General features: G+C 41.2%; 1 protein-coding gene across 2 annotated transcripts in view; it reads left to right on the forward strand.

The window, feature by feature from the left end:
* The window catches only part of samd12 (sterile alpha motif domain containing 12), a 157,193-nt gene that overhangs the window by 16,909 nt on the left and 122,533 nt on the right, over positions 1–17,751 (forward strand). For both annotated transcript variants that reach the window (XM_072571219.1, XM_072571220.1), the window contains exon 2: positions 15,297–15,472. In XM_072571219.1, coding sequence (XP_072427320.1) covers positions 15,297–15,472 — 176 coding nt within the window. The remainder of the gene's footprint in view (positions 1–15,296; positions 15,473–17,751) is intronic.

Here is a 17,751-nt window from a genome sequence, read left to right on the forward strand (position 1 = left end):
GGAAAATGCATGGAATTGCAATTTTCATGTTTTTTTTTTAATTATTTGAAGTGTCTCTGGATCTTGTTCTTTTATTTAATGGGGATGAGGGCATCACTGGCCAGGCTAGCAATTACTAGCCCATCCCTTTGCTGTTATGTGTAGGCCCGACCAGATAAGGTTGGCAATTTAAAGGACATTAGTAAAGCAGATGGGTCTTTCCAAAGTGGCTTTATTTAAACTCTTAATTCGAAGTTTTTAAAAAAAAAATTGAATTCAAGTTCCACCATGTAGCATGACAGAATTTGAGCCCAGGTCCCCAGAACATTACCTGGGTCTTCAGGTGAACATTCCAGCAATAACACCACTAGGCCATCACTTTCCCAATATTTTTTGATCCATTGTAACTCCATTTCATGTGGCTCTGATTCCTTCTCTTCCCATCTGTAATGGCCAGATAAGTACACAACAGTAAGTTGCTCATCTGATTCATGAATTGTTAATCAGCATCTTTTTATAAATTGTAGTTTGTTGCTGCATTGTATTGTACTGTGGAATTTATTCCTTGGGCAGCTGAAAAGTATGTATTAAAAACTTGATATAATTGAAAACATAAATCAGCTATGTGGCAGTGCATTGCTGAGCTGGGAGCTGTTGTCGAGGGAGTATGAGAGATTTGTAGGCACCTTGAAATGGTGTGTATGCTGAGGAGTAGAATATTCTATGTCAGCCAAGGCTGGGAAATGAATTTTTACAAGCTCTGTGTTAGCAATTCAAGGGCATGAAGAGGTGCCACATTTTTTTCAAAGTCTTGATTGATCTGGTACAATTGTGATGTGATCACTTTGAGAGCTTTGCTTGTTACAAGCAATGACGACATGGAGTGCTTCATTTCATGATCATATTCAAATTAGACTCCGTTAATTTGATTTGATTTATTACTGTCACGTGTGCTGAGGTAAGTGAAGAAGTGTCGTCTAATGTGCTTTTACGGGCAGGTCGTACTATACAAGTGCATCAGGATAACAGAACACAGGGCAGGATACAGTGTTATAGCTGCTGAGAAGGTATACCGAGAGTTCAACATTAATAGTTAAAAGCTCCATTCAAGAGTCTGATAATAGGGAAGAAGCTGGTCTTGAATCTTTTGTATGTGGATTCAACTTTTATATCTTCTGCTTGACCAAAGAAGGTGGGAAAGAGTATAACTGGAGTGGGAGGGTGATTATGTTGGTTGCTTTCCCGCTTCAGTGGGAAGTGAAGGTGAACTCAGTGGATGGGAGGGTGGTTTACCCTGATAGACTGGGCTGTGTTCATGACTCTCTGTAGTTTCCTGTGGTCTTGGGAAAAGCAGTTGCCAAACCATATTATGATGCATCCAGATGGGAAGCTTTCTGTAGTGCATCTATAAAAATTGGCAAGAGTCTTTCTGAACAGGCTGATTTTCCTTAGCCTCTTGAGGAAGTAGAGGCGTTGTTGCGCTTTCTTGGCCATAGTGTCAATGTGGTTGGACCAGGACAGATTGTTGATGATGGTCACTCTCAGGAACATGATGCTGTTGACCATCTCCACCCCAGCACCATTAATGCAGACAGGGGTGTGCCCTTCACTCTGCTTCCTGAAGTCCATGACCAACTCCTTCATTTTGCTGACATGAATGCAGAGATTGTTGTTTTTATCCTATGGCGCTAAGCACTCTATCTCCTTTTCTGTACTCCATCAGATCATTGTTTGAGATCTGACCTACAACGGTGGTCATAGTCATAGAGTCACAGCATCATACAGTGTAGAAACAGACCTTTTGGTACAAACTAGTCCACGCTGGTCATGTTACAAACTAAACTAGTGTCACCTGTCAGTGTTGGCCCATATCCCTCCAAACCTTTCTTATTCATGTACTTTTTAAAATGTCTTTTAAACGTTGTAACTGTGCCTGCATCCACCACTTCCTGTGGCTGTTCATTCCACACACTAATCACTCTCAGTGTAAAAAAGATTGCCCCTCATAAAAATATGCTCTCTAGTTTGAACTCCCCCACCTTTAGAGAAAAGACCTTTGCTATCACCTTATCCATGCCCCTCAAGATTTTATAACCCTCTATAAGGTCACCCCTCAACCTCTTATATTTCAGTTGAAAAAAGTCCCAGCCTATCCAGCCTATTTTTATAACTCAAACCTCTCCATTGCCAGGGTGTCATCAGCAAACTTGTAAATGAAGTTGGTGTTGCATTTGGCCAAACACTCGTGTATTTAGGAGTATAGTAAGGGGCCGAGTATGCAACCTTGTGCAGCGCTGGTTTTGAGGATTATCGTGAAGGGGGTGTTGTTGCCTACTCTGATTGTAGTTCGTTGCATGTCGGGGAACTGATATAATTTTGCCATTTATCAACCTGGGGCAACTTAGCATAACCAATTCACCTAATCTGCATATCTATGGACTGTGGTAAGAAACTGGAGTATCTAGCAGAAGCCCACACAGACATGTGGAGAATGCACAAACATCATACACAGTTGCCCACAATTTCCACCTGGAATTGAACCCAGGTCCCTGGCGCTGTGGAATAGCAGTGCTAACCACTGTGTCACCATGTCACTTTGTCATTCTCCAGGAGGTTTGATAGCTTGAGGCTCTGGCATCCTCTATCAGTTACCTGAAGTATAAAGATTTAGACCCAAATGGATTAATTTCCATAGGTATTTTGGGACATCCAGGAGGTGACCACATGCTGGAGTGATGATGCATAAAAAATGCCAAAAGTTGCATTTATATATTGATTCTTAAATTCTGAGAATGATTAACACAAACAGGCCTATCAACATTTACTGGGAGCAACACCAAGCCTCTACAAACTGTTTAAATGTGGCAACACTTTGAAATATAACTCATCATTTCTATTCGGAATTGTGTCCAGCTACATAACTAGTCCTGCAAGTCTGAATTCTAGTCAGCACCAGCACTCTGTTGCCATTTAAAGATTCAGTTTTATTTCCTCCATCAGAAACAACTTGGTATGATATGAAGATGGATGCTGGTATGTACTTGAATAACTCCGCTTTATTTCCAAAACATGCCAGCACATCATTTTATTTGTTCAAATGTATTGTTTCTTAAATTTTTCTCATTTTGGTTCTCTGATGATCAATTATAAAGGAAGTAAGGAAAGAAAAATAACAGGCAACATATGAGCAGTGAGATCAAATGCCACCAGATAGGTGGAGTGAACAAAGAGAATCCTGGAACTCCCTCTCCACGACATCTTTCCAACTATTTACTACTACCCACTCACTCTGTTCGTTTGCCACACTCTATTCTAAACCCAATCTAAGCTCTGTGTGGTAATTTCAGGTTTAACCCTTCAAAGGGCCTTTTTACGATACTGGTTACTGAATATAACTTGGTCATCTTTATAAACTGCAACATTACAATGCAGAATGTAATACACACATTTGGTTTATCTTTTTTCCTGCAGATGATTTATTCTAAATTGCCCAAGCTTCAGTCTTATAATTTTATATCTTGCAATCTTCTACTTTTAACACATTCTTTCTAGTTATGTGTGTGTTCTGTTCCTTATTTCTGACCATAGGCCCCTCTTTGATTTAGTTTGCCTGAAAATGATATTCACATGAAGAATTGGTAGACATCCAAGCTACACACTTATCCTACATGCCATGCAACAAAGCTCAGTAAAACACAGTACAGTAGTCAGTTGGCACAGCATTATTTTTAAAACTAGAATTAGCTTTATTGTTACATGTATGGTGAAATGCGTACAAGTCACTACTTATGGTGCCATCTTAGATACAATAGTACCTAGGTACAGTTTCTTAAATACAAATTCTTAGGTCTAGTCCACACTGGGCCTTGACTCTGGACCACTCTGGGCTTCATCTTTAGGGTAGGAGACCACTCTGTAATCATCTCTAGGCCAGAACTCCATGCTGCAGCTACGCCAGGCCCCCCAAGAGACAGCCTCGCCGACCTGAGAGAACACCACAATAAGCCAAGGGATTGCCATGCCGGGTCAACACTGAGGTCGGGAGTCCAAGTCTACGCTGCAGGACATCGCCAAGAAGAAAATTCTTAAAAAGCATAGATGGGGAAAGAAAAAGAAAGTGACAGAGAGGACAAGGTCTGGCTGAGGAGTGCTACTCCACCGCCATCTTTGAGGATCCAAGGTTTCCTTTGGAGTGGTTAGCAGAGGAACTCTATTTCTGATTGAGGTGGCTTCAAGATGAATTGCTGGGCAATGGAATCTTCCAATCTAGTGGATCACTTCTTTCTGTCAGGTCCCTGTTGATCGAGCATCTAGATTGGCGCCTGGTCTGTTGCAGAGGGTATCGCCAGGCTGGCTTATAAATGGCATATGGGAAAAATCAATTGGATTCTCTCCATTTTGACCCAGATAGCTTGGAAAGCTGATGCATGGTAGCCTTGCTTAACAATCACTTTCACTGAACTCCAAGGTCAGGAGCCTGTGTACTCATGCTGAGTGGGAAGCAAACCAAGTGTCTGATGAGTGAAGGGGGAGGGGGTTAATTGATGTGTGGTCAAAAATGATGGCAAATTAGTGGCAGGGGCAGGGAAGGAAGATAGCAGGATGCTAGAGAAGATAGCCAGGTTCCAGTCCTGCTTGGTGGCCATTGCTGTTGCTGGCGACTGTGCATGTTTTTGAAAAATAAATTGAAAGCATCTGCCTCTTCAAATTGGGTGGAACTGATTGTGAGCCTATCCCAGATTTCAGCTCCCTGAATGCTCACATTATTATAATGTAATTGCTATAGAGTAAACATTTTTTTCAAAACACCTTTTTCTTTCAATCAAATGAAACACTTTGTGTTCATTGGTTCCAATCTATCACAATAGGGTCATTCAGCTTTACACAGTGGTTGTCTGCCCCGAAGAATATTTCAAAACCTTTTAGGAGTCAAGCTCTAAATTTAGCCCAATATAGCTGTGGGCAGCACTCTCTCTTTCTGCAACATGTAAGTCAGGATAAGGAACAGAAATAGGTGCATCCATTAGCATCATTTTTTTCATCACCTATCTCCATTTCACTCGATCACAGCAACAAAAATCCAAACCTTGTGGTACGTGGCCATACTAAACCTTGTCCTGATCTGTCTGTCTGTGCAAACATGGAATTCTAATGTTTTCAATTGGCTGCTGATTACTCACCGGTAGAATAATTTTCTGCATTACATTTGTTCGCCAAAAACCATTATACCGTGTTTGGTAGCAGACATTTTAAAAACAAAATAGTGCTTCACCTTTTTTTTAAAGAGTAAAATTAGCAATAGGTGATCTTCACAATAAGCTGAATTTTGTTTTATTTTTACTGACTGTATTAGGTGTGACATTTTATTGTATTTGAAGGTTGTGTTGAATGGGAAAACTTTTTTGTGTAGCAAAGAGAAATGTTATGAAATTAGTATTCCTGTGTGTAGAATATTAATTTGTCACATTGGAGGTTAGGTAGACTTGAAATGAAAGCCTTTTCTACGTTTGATCCATGAGTTGAGTGAATCAAACTGGCAATAGTGCAAGGTTTTCAAGGTGCTAGGCAGGCTTTTTTTTAAAGTTGCATCTGTTCAATTCCCCCAAGAAGATGCTATGATCAAGAAATCCCTGTAAAGGTGATCGTTAATGCCATGTATGTTACACTGTGCAGCATCTGTTTGTTTAATGGCTGGTACCTTACTGCTTGTTATTGTAAGAGTACGTTGGAGGCGCAGATTATTGAACTGGAGACATGAGCTCAAGTTCCACCAGTACAACTGAGAATTTTTTAATTTAGTAAGTTGGTAATATAGACCATGAATATTGCTGAAAAGTGAGACATGTTAAAACATTAGGATAAATGCATGCAAGTAAAATGTCCAACAATTACAATTTATAATACTGGGTAAATTCACCAATGCTGCTGAGATAGCACATTACAAGTCAGGACACTAAATAAGTGCAGGCCTAGTCAGCAGCACCAACAATCCATGAGTGAATAAAACAAATGGGGCTGACCATTATAATGCCTTATACTGGTTTAGTGGTGCTGGAAGAGCACAGCAGTTCAGGCAGCATCCAACGAGCAGCGAAATCAACGTTTTGGGCAAAAGCCCTTCATCAGGAATAAGGGCTTTTGCCCGAAACGTCGATTTCGCTGCTCGTTGGATGCTGCCTGAACTGCTGTGCTCTTCCAGCACCACTAATCCAGTATCTGGTTTCCAGCATCTGCAGTTATTGCTTTTACCTCATTATAATGCCTTAGCCAGTCAGAGTTGTTTTACCAAGTAAAGGGGAACCATAGGGTCTGCAAGCTCTTGGGTAATTCAAAGAAGATATAAGGCATGAACATATTCCTGTTGTTTTTGCTGGTACTTTGCAGTGATGACACAACTGATGTTTTCCAATAAAAGAATGCTGGCATCAGCTGAATAAGACATTCTGCCCGAGAAACTACTGACCATCCGAAAGAACTGCCGATGCTGTAAATCAAAGACAAAAATAGAAATTGCTGGAAAAGCTCAGCAGGTCTGGCAGCATACTTGGAGAGGAATCAGTGTAAATGTTTTGGGTCTAGCTTGAATTCTGAGGAAGGGTCACTCAACCTGAAACGTTAACTCTGATTTCTCTCCAAGTATGCTGCTAGACCTGCTGAGCTTTTCCTGCAATTTCTGTTATTGTCTCTTACCATTGGGTAATGTTGTATATGAATTTTGGTGCCAGTGTGTTGCTGGGTACAGAGGTTATTTTATCCCAGTGACTTGCTGTTCAAATCAAACAACATGCTCCATCAGTCCTTTGTTATAGGTAAAGACCATTCTAAACCAATACGTGCTTTCAAAACTCAAAGCAAAATATTAAGTCTTAGATGTGTTTCTGTGATTGACCAGTACTTCTTGAACAACCCTGAGTGTGCTAATAACTACACAAACACTTATTTTAAAATCATTGATCAAACTTGAAACATGACACTTTACACTTGCCAGAAGCAATGTGAAGGGACCGTTTCTCTGCAAAGAAAAGAACTGTGTTAAAGTCTTTGCCTTTTGTGGAAAACCTAAAAGCATGGACAGCTTAATTCCCTGTTGCTTTCTCCATGGCAATGCTTTGGTTGACAAATCAATTCTGATTACCCAATCAGCATCTTTTTTTTCTGCTGGAGGACATATTGTTGTGATCATTTGAAATTTGGTGTTCTTGCATTTATTTTGCAACACCAAAAGCCTCAATTATTTATCTTTTTACAGTAAACTGTGACTTCAATTAAATATTAAGTTTTAAGCATCTATACTTCATTGTCATGAAGACCCCTCTGGTACAGTGCTGTTCAGTAGGAGAAGAAATCTGAAGCACAGCTTTTAATTGTCCATTTGAAATTACCGAGCTAGACCGTAAACTGTTTCAAACTAACCAACAAGCTACAAGAATAATAAAACTGTACAAACCACCCGAGATAAACTTTAGCTCCGGCCTGTTATAACAAAGACACTCCAACCTGATCCTATAAACTCCTCCCCTTTGCTATTATCCAAGGGACAACTTGGGCCAAAATTGGGAGAGTATGTCTTATTGTTTAGTCAAGCAAAACCCTGATATCGTCATAGTCACAGAATCATACCCTTTCTTAATGTTGCAGGCTTCACATTCCAGACTGGTGATGGTGTGCTCTCTTGCTGGTAGCACAGCCTACAAGTGGGGCCACCGCAGCAGAATATCATTGAGAAAGAGTGCCCTCTGGAGTCTTGAACATTGATCTTCACAAAAGGAAGTCTCCTGCTGATTACCATGTACCAGTCTCCTTAGTTGACATATGTGTACTGTTCATGTTTACTACCACTTGGAAGAAGCACTAAAAGTCACATAAATACAATGTACTTTACATGCAAACTTTAATGGCCATCACCAAAATTTACTTGATAGCTGCCCCTGACTCACCTGAATAAGTCCTGAAGACACAAAGGAGTGTTAAGAAGCAAGAAGGTGAGGTACATGGTGGTTAGGGAGTGGGGATGGAATTTTTATGCTCATCATAAGGCGGCACGGTGGCTCAGTGGTTAGCACTGCTGCCTCACAGCACCAGGGTCCCAGGTTCGATTCCAGCCTTGGGCAGCTGTCTGTGTGGAGTTTGCACATTCTCCCCTTGTCTGCGTGGGTTTGCTCCGGTTTCCTCCCAAGGTCCAAAGATGTGCGGGTCATGAATTGGCCATGCTACATTGCCCATGGTGTTAGCTGTATTAGCCAGAGGGAAATGGATCTGGGTGGGTGGAGGTTTGGTGTGGACTTGCTGGGCTGAAGGGCCTGTTTCCACACTGTAGGGAATCAAATCAATTTACCTGTCACAGATTGATCTGTCTATGACAGTATTGGAAGGAGTGAACTCAGTCCTTGCAGAAACAAATTTTGATATTCACACTGAAGATTCTCTCCAGAGTATTGTGTGACACTACAGCAGCTCTAAAATAGGAATGGTTTACAATGAATCTAGTGTCTTGAACTACTCCTTGACATATCATCGACATTGCTGAATCTTCTAACATCAAGGTCTTGACGGGTAATTGCAGCGATTGAAGAAGATAGCTCACCACCTTTAGCAATAAGGGATGGGAACACATGGTGGTAAAACCAATGATGCTCATGATCTGTGAAAGAAAATAGGTGTGGAGTGAGAATAATCAGCCAGCATGTTCAGGTTGTTATCAGGAATGTTGGATGCTGAGGGTTGACCTTTATAGACGTTTATAAAATCTTGAGGGGCATGGACAGGGTAAATAGACAATGTCTTTTCCATGAGTTGGGGGAATCCAGAACTAGAGGGTATAGATTTAGGGTGGGAGGGAAAAGATTTAAAAGGGACTTAAGGAGCAACCTTTTCACGTAAAGTGTGAGGCATGTATGGAATGAGCTGCAGGAGGAAGTGGCAGAGGTTGGGACAACTGCAGCATTTAAAAGGCATCTGGTTGGGTATATGAATAGGAAGGATTTAGAAGGATACAGGGCAAGTGCTGGCAAATCGGACTAGATTATTTTAGGATATCTGGTCGGTGTGGATGAGTTGGATGGAAGGATATGTTTCCATGCTGTACGTCTTTATGACTAAGAGACACCACTGATGAATAGCCTTTATCTGTGCAGCATGTCCCTTTATACTTCAAACATGGTTTTGTGTAAAACAATGTTGCCCATTAACTTACCACATGTGCTTCATTTCTAGAGCCTTTTAACTGTACTCATTTGATAACATATGACATAGAACATAGAAGAATACAGCAGAGTACAGGCCCTTTGGCCCTCGATGTTGCGCCGATCCAAGCCCACCTAACCTACACTAGCCCACTATCCTCCATATGCCTATCCAATACCCGTTTAAATGCCCATAAAGAGGGAGAGTCCATCACTGCTACTGGCAGGGCATTCCATGAACTCACGACTCGCTGAGTAAAGAACCTACCCCTAACATCTGTCCTATACCTACCACCCCTTAATTTAAAGCTATGCCCCCTTGTAATAATGACAATAAGGCAAATTCATTTTTAGAACCTTTTACAATGTTGAGTTGTTTAACTTTGTTGTGGTTAGAACTATGGATCTGACTCACTGGACCACTATCATGCATGCCTAATGGAACCATGAGACATTGACCACATTGCTGTTAGACTAGAGACCACTCTGAAACACTGTGAAAGCAAGACAAGCCTGTAGAACAACACTTGTCCTTTGGACGTTTTCTTTGGAATCTTGAGACAGAAATAGGAATTAAAGAACTAGAATTGCTAAAAATACATGCACTTTGCTGAAGCATTTTGTCTTCCACTCAATAGGATATTTGCAATACGAGCACTTTTTATACTTTATAAGCAGAAACTGCTGGTTGGTTTACAAGTAGACTCTAATTGGTAGAGGTGTTGCCATGGAGAATTTGCCAGTTAGAAAGTGACAAACTGAAAATTGGTTCTGTTTGTTTAAATTTAATCTGGGCAGGTTGCTCCTGATAGGCCAAGGCATTGCTCTGAAGAATAACCAGAGATGGTTATTGTTTGTTATTTTTTAAGTTGAACCAGCCACACTTTGCAGACAGAAAGAACATGTACACAATGTATAGGGCACTGTTTTATTAATAAATGTAGCTGTAATACGCAAAAGCAGAGCGCACAGCAAATTTGACTGTTTATCTTAAATTGGTTATATACAAATATATAAATTGGTTATGGGTATAATTCTCATAACACAGGATTATTCAGTAAAAATATTCTCTAATCATGTAATCACATCTACTGTTTTAGAGTTTTGCAAGCATTGGCTTGATGGGTACAGATGGTACCTGCCGTAAAAAGCTGAAGGGATGTGCTGGCCCATATGATCTGCCAGTCTTTGGTACATACAACCTATATATCTGAGATCACACAGCCACTGAAATTCATATGTCACATTACTCAATTTTTGGCTTGAGAGCTGCATCCTATTAATGGTAAGCACCACTTCTGTTGCTCCTACGCTATAGCAGTGTGAAACAACTGAAGGCTTTAGTTTTCTTTAGTTGGTTTCACAAATAGTTGATGTACATGTACAATAGACAGCAATTAACATTGTGTTGAAGTATGCAGTTTGGACAGGCTGAAGGGCGGCAAGTATGTTCTGCCCTCCTCTTTATAGATACTTTGAAAGATGCATGTGAAAAGATTGGGCACATACTGCATCAAAGGAGAAGTTTGTAGAAGAATGAACCAAGGATCTTATGAATATCCAAATGCTCTGTTCGGAATGGCTGAAGACCGAACATCATCAAGCTGAAATAGAGTAGAAATGAAAGAATAGGCAGGATGAATGCATGGGCTTGAGAGATGGTGCAGGAGGGAGGGGTTCAGATTTGTGAGACATTGGGACTGGTTCTGGGGGAGGTGGGACTATTACAAATTGGATGGTCTATACCTGGGCCGGACTGGAATCAATGTCCTTGGGCGTGCTTTTGCTAATGCTGTTGGGGAGGGTTTAAACTAATATGGCAGGAGGATGGGAACCAATGAGGTGGTGAGTGGACAGTAAGGAGGTAGTAACTAAAGCCTGTAAGGAACTAGGTAATGAAGTCAGTGTGACTAACTGGAAGAGTAGGCAGGGAGCAGATGATGAACGCAAAGGGACTGGTGATCTGAGGTGCATTTGTTTTAATGTGAGAAGTCTAGTAGGTAAGGCAGATGAGCTTAGGGCTTGGATTATTACCTGGATATATGATGTTATTGCTGAGAATTGGTTGAGGGAAGTAAAAGGGGTGGAGGAGTTATATTACTGGTTAGAGAGGTTATCACAGCTGTGCTGAAGGAGGGCACTATGGAAGACTTGAGCAGTGAGGCAATATGGGCAGAGCGCAGAAATAGGAAGGGTGCGGTAACAATGTTGGGACTGTATTACGGGCCTCCCAACAGCGAACGTGAGATAGAGATAAAAATATATGAAGCGATCATAGAAAGATGTAGGAGCAATAGGAACATTGACTGGGATTCACTTGGTTTTAGAGATCTGGATGGAGCAAAGTTTGTAAGAGTATGTATGTAAGAGCAGTATGTAAATAGTCCAACTCCAGAAGGGGCCATACTGGAGCTTGCGTTGAGGAATGAGCCCAGCCAGGTGGTTGAAGTTTCAATAGGGGATTGCTTTGGGACTAGTGATCACAATTCCGTAAGTTTTTAGAATTCTCATGGACAAAGATGAGAGCAATCCTAAAGGACGAGTGCTAAATTGGGGGATGGCTAACTATAGCAAAACTTTGCAGAAGTTGGGGAATGTGGATTTGAAGGTAAATCTACATTTGATATGTGGGAGGCTTTTAAAGAGAGGTTGATTAGCGTGCAGGACAGCCATATCCCTGTGAAAATGAGGGATAGAAATAGTAAATTTTCTGGATGACAGGTGAAATTGTGAGACTAGTGAAGAGGAAAAAGGAAGCATACATAAGGTCTAGACAACTGAAAATAGACGAAACTTTGGAAGAATGTTGGGAAAGTGGGATAAATCTGAAATGAGGAATTAAGAGGGCTAAAAGGGGTCATGAAATATCTTTAGCAAACAGGGTTAAGGAAAATCCTAAAGGATTTTATTCATATAATAAGGAGCAAGAAGGTAACTAGAGAAAGGGTTGGCCCACCAAGGACAAAGGAGGAAAGATTTACGTGAGTCAGAGAAAATGGGTGAGATTATTAATGAGTACTTTGCGTCGGTATTCACTGAGGAGAGGGACATGATGGATGCTGGGGTTAGGGATAGATGTTGATTACTCTCGGTCAAGTCAGCATAAGGAGGGAGGAAGTATTGGGTGTTCCAAAAGGCTTTAAGGTGGACAAGTCCCCAGGTCCAAATGGGATTTATCACAGGTTACTGAGGGAAGCGAGAGAGAAATTAACTGGGGCATTAACAGATACCTTTGCAGCAAGCTTGAAAATGGGAGAGGTCCCAGAGGACTAGAGAATTGCTAATGTTGGCCCTTTGTTTAAGAAGGATAGCAGGGATGTTCCTGGTATTTATAGACCGGTGAGCCTGACGTCAAAGTTGAGGATACTGAGGGATAGGATCTATTTATGTTTGGAAGAAGATAGGCTTATGTGTGATAGGCAATGTGGTTTTGTGCAGGGAAGTCTTATCAACTTAGTAGAATTCTTTTGAGGAAGTGATAAAGTTGAATAATGAAGGAAGAGCTGTAGATGTCATATACATGGACTTCAGTAGGCATTTGATAAAGTTCCCCATGGTAGACTGATGGAAAAAGTCAAGTTGCATGGGGTCCAAGGTCCAAGCTAGATGGATAGAGAACTGACTGGGCAGCACGAGATAGAGAGTAGTAGTGGAAGTGAGTTTCTAAAAATGGAGACCTGTGACCAGTGGTGTTCCACACGGATCTATGCAAGGACCACTGTTATTTGTGATATACATGATCTGGAGGGAAGTATAGGTGGTTTGATTAGCAAGTTTGCAGATGACACTAAGATTGGTGGAGTAGCAGATAGTGAAGGGGACTGTCAAAGCCTGCAGCAGAATATAGATAGATTGGAGCGTTGGGCAGAGAAATGGCAGATGGAGTTCAATCCAGGCAAATGCGAGGTGAGGCATTTTGGAAGCTCCAATTCAAGAGCGAACTATTTAGGAAATGGAAAAGCCCTGGGGAAAATTGATGTCCATTGTACCCCGAAGGTAGCAACACAGATCAATAGAGTGGTCAAGAAGGCATAAGGCATGCTTTCCTTCATCGGATGGGATATTGAGTATAACAATTGGCAGGTCATGTTACAGTTGTATTGGACTTTGATTTGGCCACATTTGGAATACCGCATACAGCTCTGGTTGCCATTTTACCAAAAGGATATGGATGCTTTGGAGAGGGTTGAGGAGGTTCACCAGGATATTGCCTGGTATGGAGGGTGCTAGCTATTAAGAGAGGTTGAATAGATTAGGATTATTTTCATTTGAAAAATGGAGGTTGAGGGGAGACCTGATTTGAGGTCTACAAAATCATGAGAGGTATAGACAGGGTGGACAGCAAGAAGCTTTTTCCCAGAGTGGGGGACTCAATTCCTAGGGGTCACGAGTTCAAGGTGAGAGGGTAAGAGTTTAAGGGAAATTGCGTGGAAAGTTTTTTATGCAGAGGGTGGTGAGTGCCTGGAACATGTTGCCAGCGGAGGTGGTAGAGATGGGCACCATAGTGACATTTAAGATGTAACTAGACAGATATGTGAATGGGCAGGGAGCAGAGGGATACAGACCCTTAGAAAATAGGCGACAAGTTTAGATAGAAGATCTGGATTGGCGCAGGCTTGGAGAGCTGAATGGTCTGTTCCTATGCTGTAATGCTCTTTGCTCTATGAGGGTCAGAATGCAGAAGTCAATACATAGACATTTGTTTTCCATCCCTCTAATCTCCTTGTATATCCATTCTAATAAAAGAGAGTGAGTTTCTATATTTTACTCTTGAAGAAATTTTTCTTGGAGTACACTATCAGAACACTTCAGTTGGAAGACTGTCCCCAGTCTCTGAGATGATATGAGGAGACTAAACTTTGCAGAATGGTTGGATTGCAAATCCATTTATAAGGTGCTCCCCTAACTCTGGCAGTAAATGTATTGATCTTGATTCTTGATGGCTAAAAGTTGTAAACCTGTTGCAGTTTCATTTTTTAACTATTAGATGTGTTTGTATCATTGTGCTCAGGTTACCTTATATTCCATAAGTTTGGCGAACATTGAACTCCTACAGGGCAACATTGCTCTGGCATATTCTTGATGACACAATTAACATTATTCAATCAGATGAAGCACTGTAATTGTTTTAAAATGCTTTTCTTAGTTTTGAAAGTCACACATCTAGCACTTTGCAATCTTGAATTTCTATAAACTTAGGTACCTCCTAGCAATGCAACTAGTTGTGGAAGGTTACTTGCAGCATGGTAAAAGTAAAGTCTTTTCAGAAGATAGGACTGCTCTCTCATTAGAGAGATGACTACTGGTGGTTTCACCTGAGGTGAGGGGAGAGGTTGAGAAGGAGAGTCCTTCATGGTAACCTCAGCCAGTACAAGAATTAAACCTACAGTGTTGGTATCAAACTGCATCACATACCAGCCATCCAACCAACCAAACTAATCAGTCCCAGCATTATCGAGGAACAAAGATAAGGAAAAGAGAATTAAACTGACCAAAGTTACACAGATCCCCTTTTAAGATTCCATTTGTATCTGCTACAAAAACCAATAGCTGCCCGTGAACGCCATAGTTTTAAAAAATCTTATTCTTTTATAGCACCTTTCCTGACTGTGGGGCTTCCCAAAGTGTAGCCCTTGAAGTGTAGTCACTGTTGTAACGTAAGAATTGCAGTAGCCAAATTTCACAGTGAGCTCTCAGAAATTGGAAAGTAATCACAATAATTTGTTTTGTGATGGTTGAGGATATCGGGATAATTCTGCATAATGTTACTTCAAAGAGGAGCAGATATCATTTATACCCACAGGAGAATGAATTGTTGAACCCACAACCTTTGAACTCAGTGGAAAATGTGCTACTAATTGAGTTTCAACTGATAAGACAGTCTGCTTTAGTCAGACTTAGAACTCCTTATCCACTCAGGTTAGTAGGTGGATTCAGATTGGTTGGTGCTTTTTGAATCTATGTTCTGAAAAATTCAACTTGTTTGCACCCATATCCAATTGGGGTCTAAATTCATGCAAGCAAAAACATGTACAGGTTTCCCAAAATGGGAATTTGATGACACAGCTTGTGTTTCAGCTGATAATAGCAAAGTTTAAATGCTTACTTATGTTTTATTAATCTTCAATTTTACAGCTATCCATTGTAATCTTAACCAGAACGGTGTGGATCATGCTGTTTGCACTGAAGATGTGAGCTTGCAGGTACTTGGAGATCCAGAAGTATTGAATTCAAACGATGAAAAGGCTTTAAGGATAGAATCAAATGATAGTCCAAAGAGTCTTCACGTGGCAGAAACTGAGTCAGTGAAGGTAAGTGTAGCTGCAATTAGATGTTTGCTCCTTCCCTTAAAAAAAATCCAATAAATCTTAATTGATACATTTGAAACTGTATTGTCTTGTCTGTGTAAGTTGGCCAAAATTGTTTTTTTAAAAAAAATTTATTTTGCTACATGTCAATAAGGCTAAGAATAGGAAGATAGTAAAGTTAAATACGTGGCGAAAGCGCTGGTGTAGGACGTCAATGTGGTGTATAGATCTTTGGGATGTTTGGCAGGGCAGATGGGACCTGTACAAGGAAGACTGGTTGCACCTAAACTGGAGGGGAACTAATATCCTGGTAGGGAGGTTTGCCAGTGTCACTCGGGAGGGTTTAAAGTAGAATGGTGGAGAGGAAGCAGAGCGGTAGGTCAGCAGGTGAAATTGTTAGTTTTTTTTCCGAGGTTTCACACACAAGATGCAATTTGCACACACCAACTTCTGCAAACAGTTAAAGTTTATAAAGCCTCTACAAACTAGGTGACCCCCTTTGACCCTCTTCACAGACATGTGAAGTCAAGTCCAAAGAAGACCCGAACAAAAGAAACATTTCCCCTTTGTTCTGGTCACTTTTCCCCCCCCCCAACCCTTGCATAACCATATGTTACCCCATATACAATGGTAGGATGAGGTTATCCTCAGAGATATTGTAAATGTAAATGCCCTAATCCTGGGAACCGTTATGCAAATGATTTCCTGACTCAGTGATTCCCCAAGACGATGTAGATATGATATGCCCTACCTTCGGGGGATGATCACGCAAACAAATTTGATTGGCCAGGGGATGGCTATGAAAGCATTTCTGATTAGAAGGGACTGAATGAGAGTTTTAATTTGATAGTAGCAGTAGAATAGTAGTAAATAGCTGCCAATGAAGTAAGGATTACAATGGATAGTCATCCACATTGCTGCATGCGAGACAGTATGTCACCCCCCCCCCCCACTTCCAGAATGTTCAGCTTCTTAATGAAAGACAGTACATTTTAACCCTTTAACATTATATTAACATCCAGAGAGGGAGTACAATTTAATCTTTTAACATTACAAAATGACCAAGGAAGAGTTAAACACTATGGCCAGTAAAGCAAGAGGAAAAACAGATAGACAGGGAGGTTACTGAAGACACTGGGCCTGGCAGTCTCAGATGTATTTACTTTAATGCAAAATGTATGACAGTTAAGGCAGATGGACTTCAAGCTTGGATTAGTACATATAACCATGATGTTGAAGCTATAACAGAGACTTGACTGAGAGATGGACAAGACTGGCAGCTTAATGTTCTGGGGTTTTGATGTTTCAGGTGATAGAGAGGAATGTGAAAGAGTTGGGGGAGTTGTATTACTAATTAGAAAGAATATCGGTGATACTGAGGGAGGACACTGCCAGAGGGCTTTTCCATTGAGGCCATGTTGGTAGAGCTGAGGAATTCAAAAGGTGCAATCACTTTGGGTTGTATTACAGGCCTCCCAATACCCAGAAGGTGATGGAGGAACAGATGCACAGATTATGAAAAAAATTAAAAACAAAAACAAGGTTGTTATTTTTAGCTTTTCCTATATTGACTGGGACTGTCTTAGTGCCTGAGGCTTGGACTGAGGCAATTTGTTAGATCTGTTTCTTGAAGCAATATGTAAATACTCCTTCAAGGGAAGAGGCTGTACTAGACCTATACTGGGGAATGAGCCGAGCCCAGTGATTGACATTTTAGTGGAGGAGCACTTTGGGAATACTGGCCATAAGTTTTAAGTTACTTATGGATAAGGCCAACAGTAGTCCTTGGGGGAAAGTGTTAAATTGGGGGAATACTATCTACGACAATATTGGGCAGGAATTCAGAAATGTGTATTGAGGGGGCTGCTGGAGGGTAAATCAATATCTGGATTAGTGGTGCTGGAAGAGCACAGCAGTTCAGGCAGCATCCAACGAGCAGCGAAATCGACGTTTCGGGCAAAAACCCTTCATCAGGAATAAAGGCAGTGAGCCTGAAGCATGGAGAGATAAGCTAGAGGAGGGTGGGGGTTGGGAGAGAGTAGCATAGAGTACAATGGGTGAGTGGGGGAGGAGATGAAGGTGATAGGTCAAGGAGGAGAGGGTGGAGTGGATAGGTGGAAAAGAAGATAGGCAGGTCAGACAAGTCAAGGAGACAGTAACTGAGCTGGAAGTTTGAAACTATGATGAGGCGGGGGAAGGGGAAATGAGGAAGCTGTTGAAGTCCACATTGATGCCCTGGGGTTGAAGTGTTCCGAGGCGGAAGACGAGGTGTTCTTCCTCCA

This window comes from Chiloscyllium punctatum, chromosome 5 (assembly GCF_047496795.1).
Source record: "Chiloscyllium punctatum isolate Juve2018m chromosome 5, sChiPun1.3, whole genome shotgun sequence".
NCBI lineage: Eukaryota > Metazoa > Chordata > Chondrichthyes > Orectolobiformes > Hemiscylliidae > Chiloscyllium > Chiloscyllium punctatum.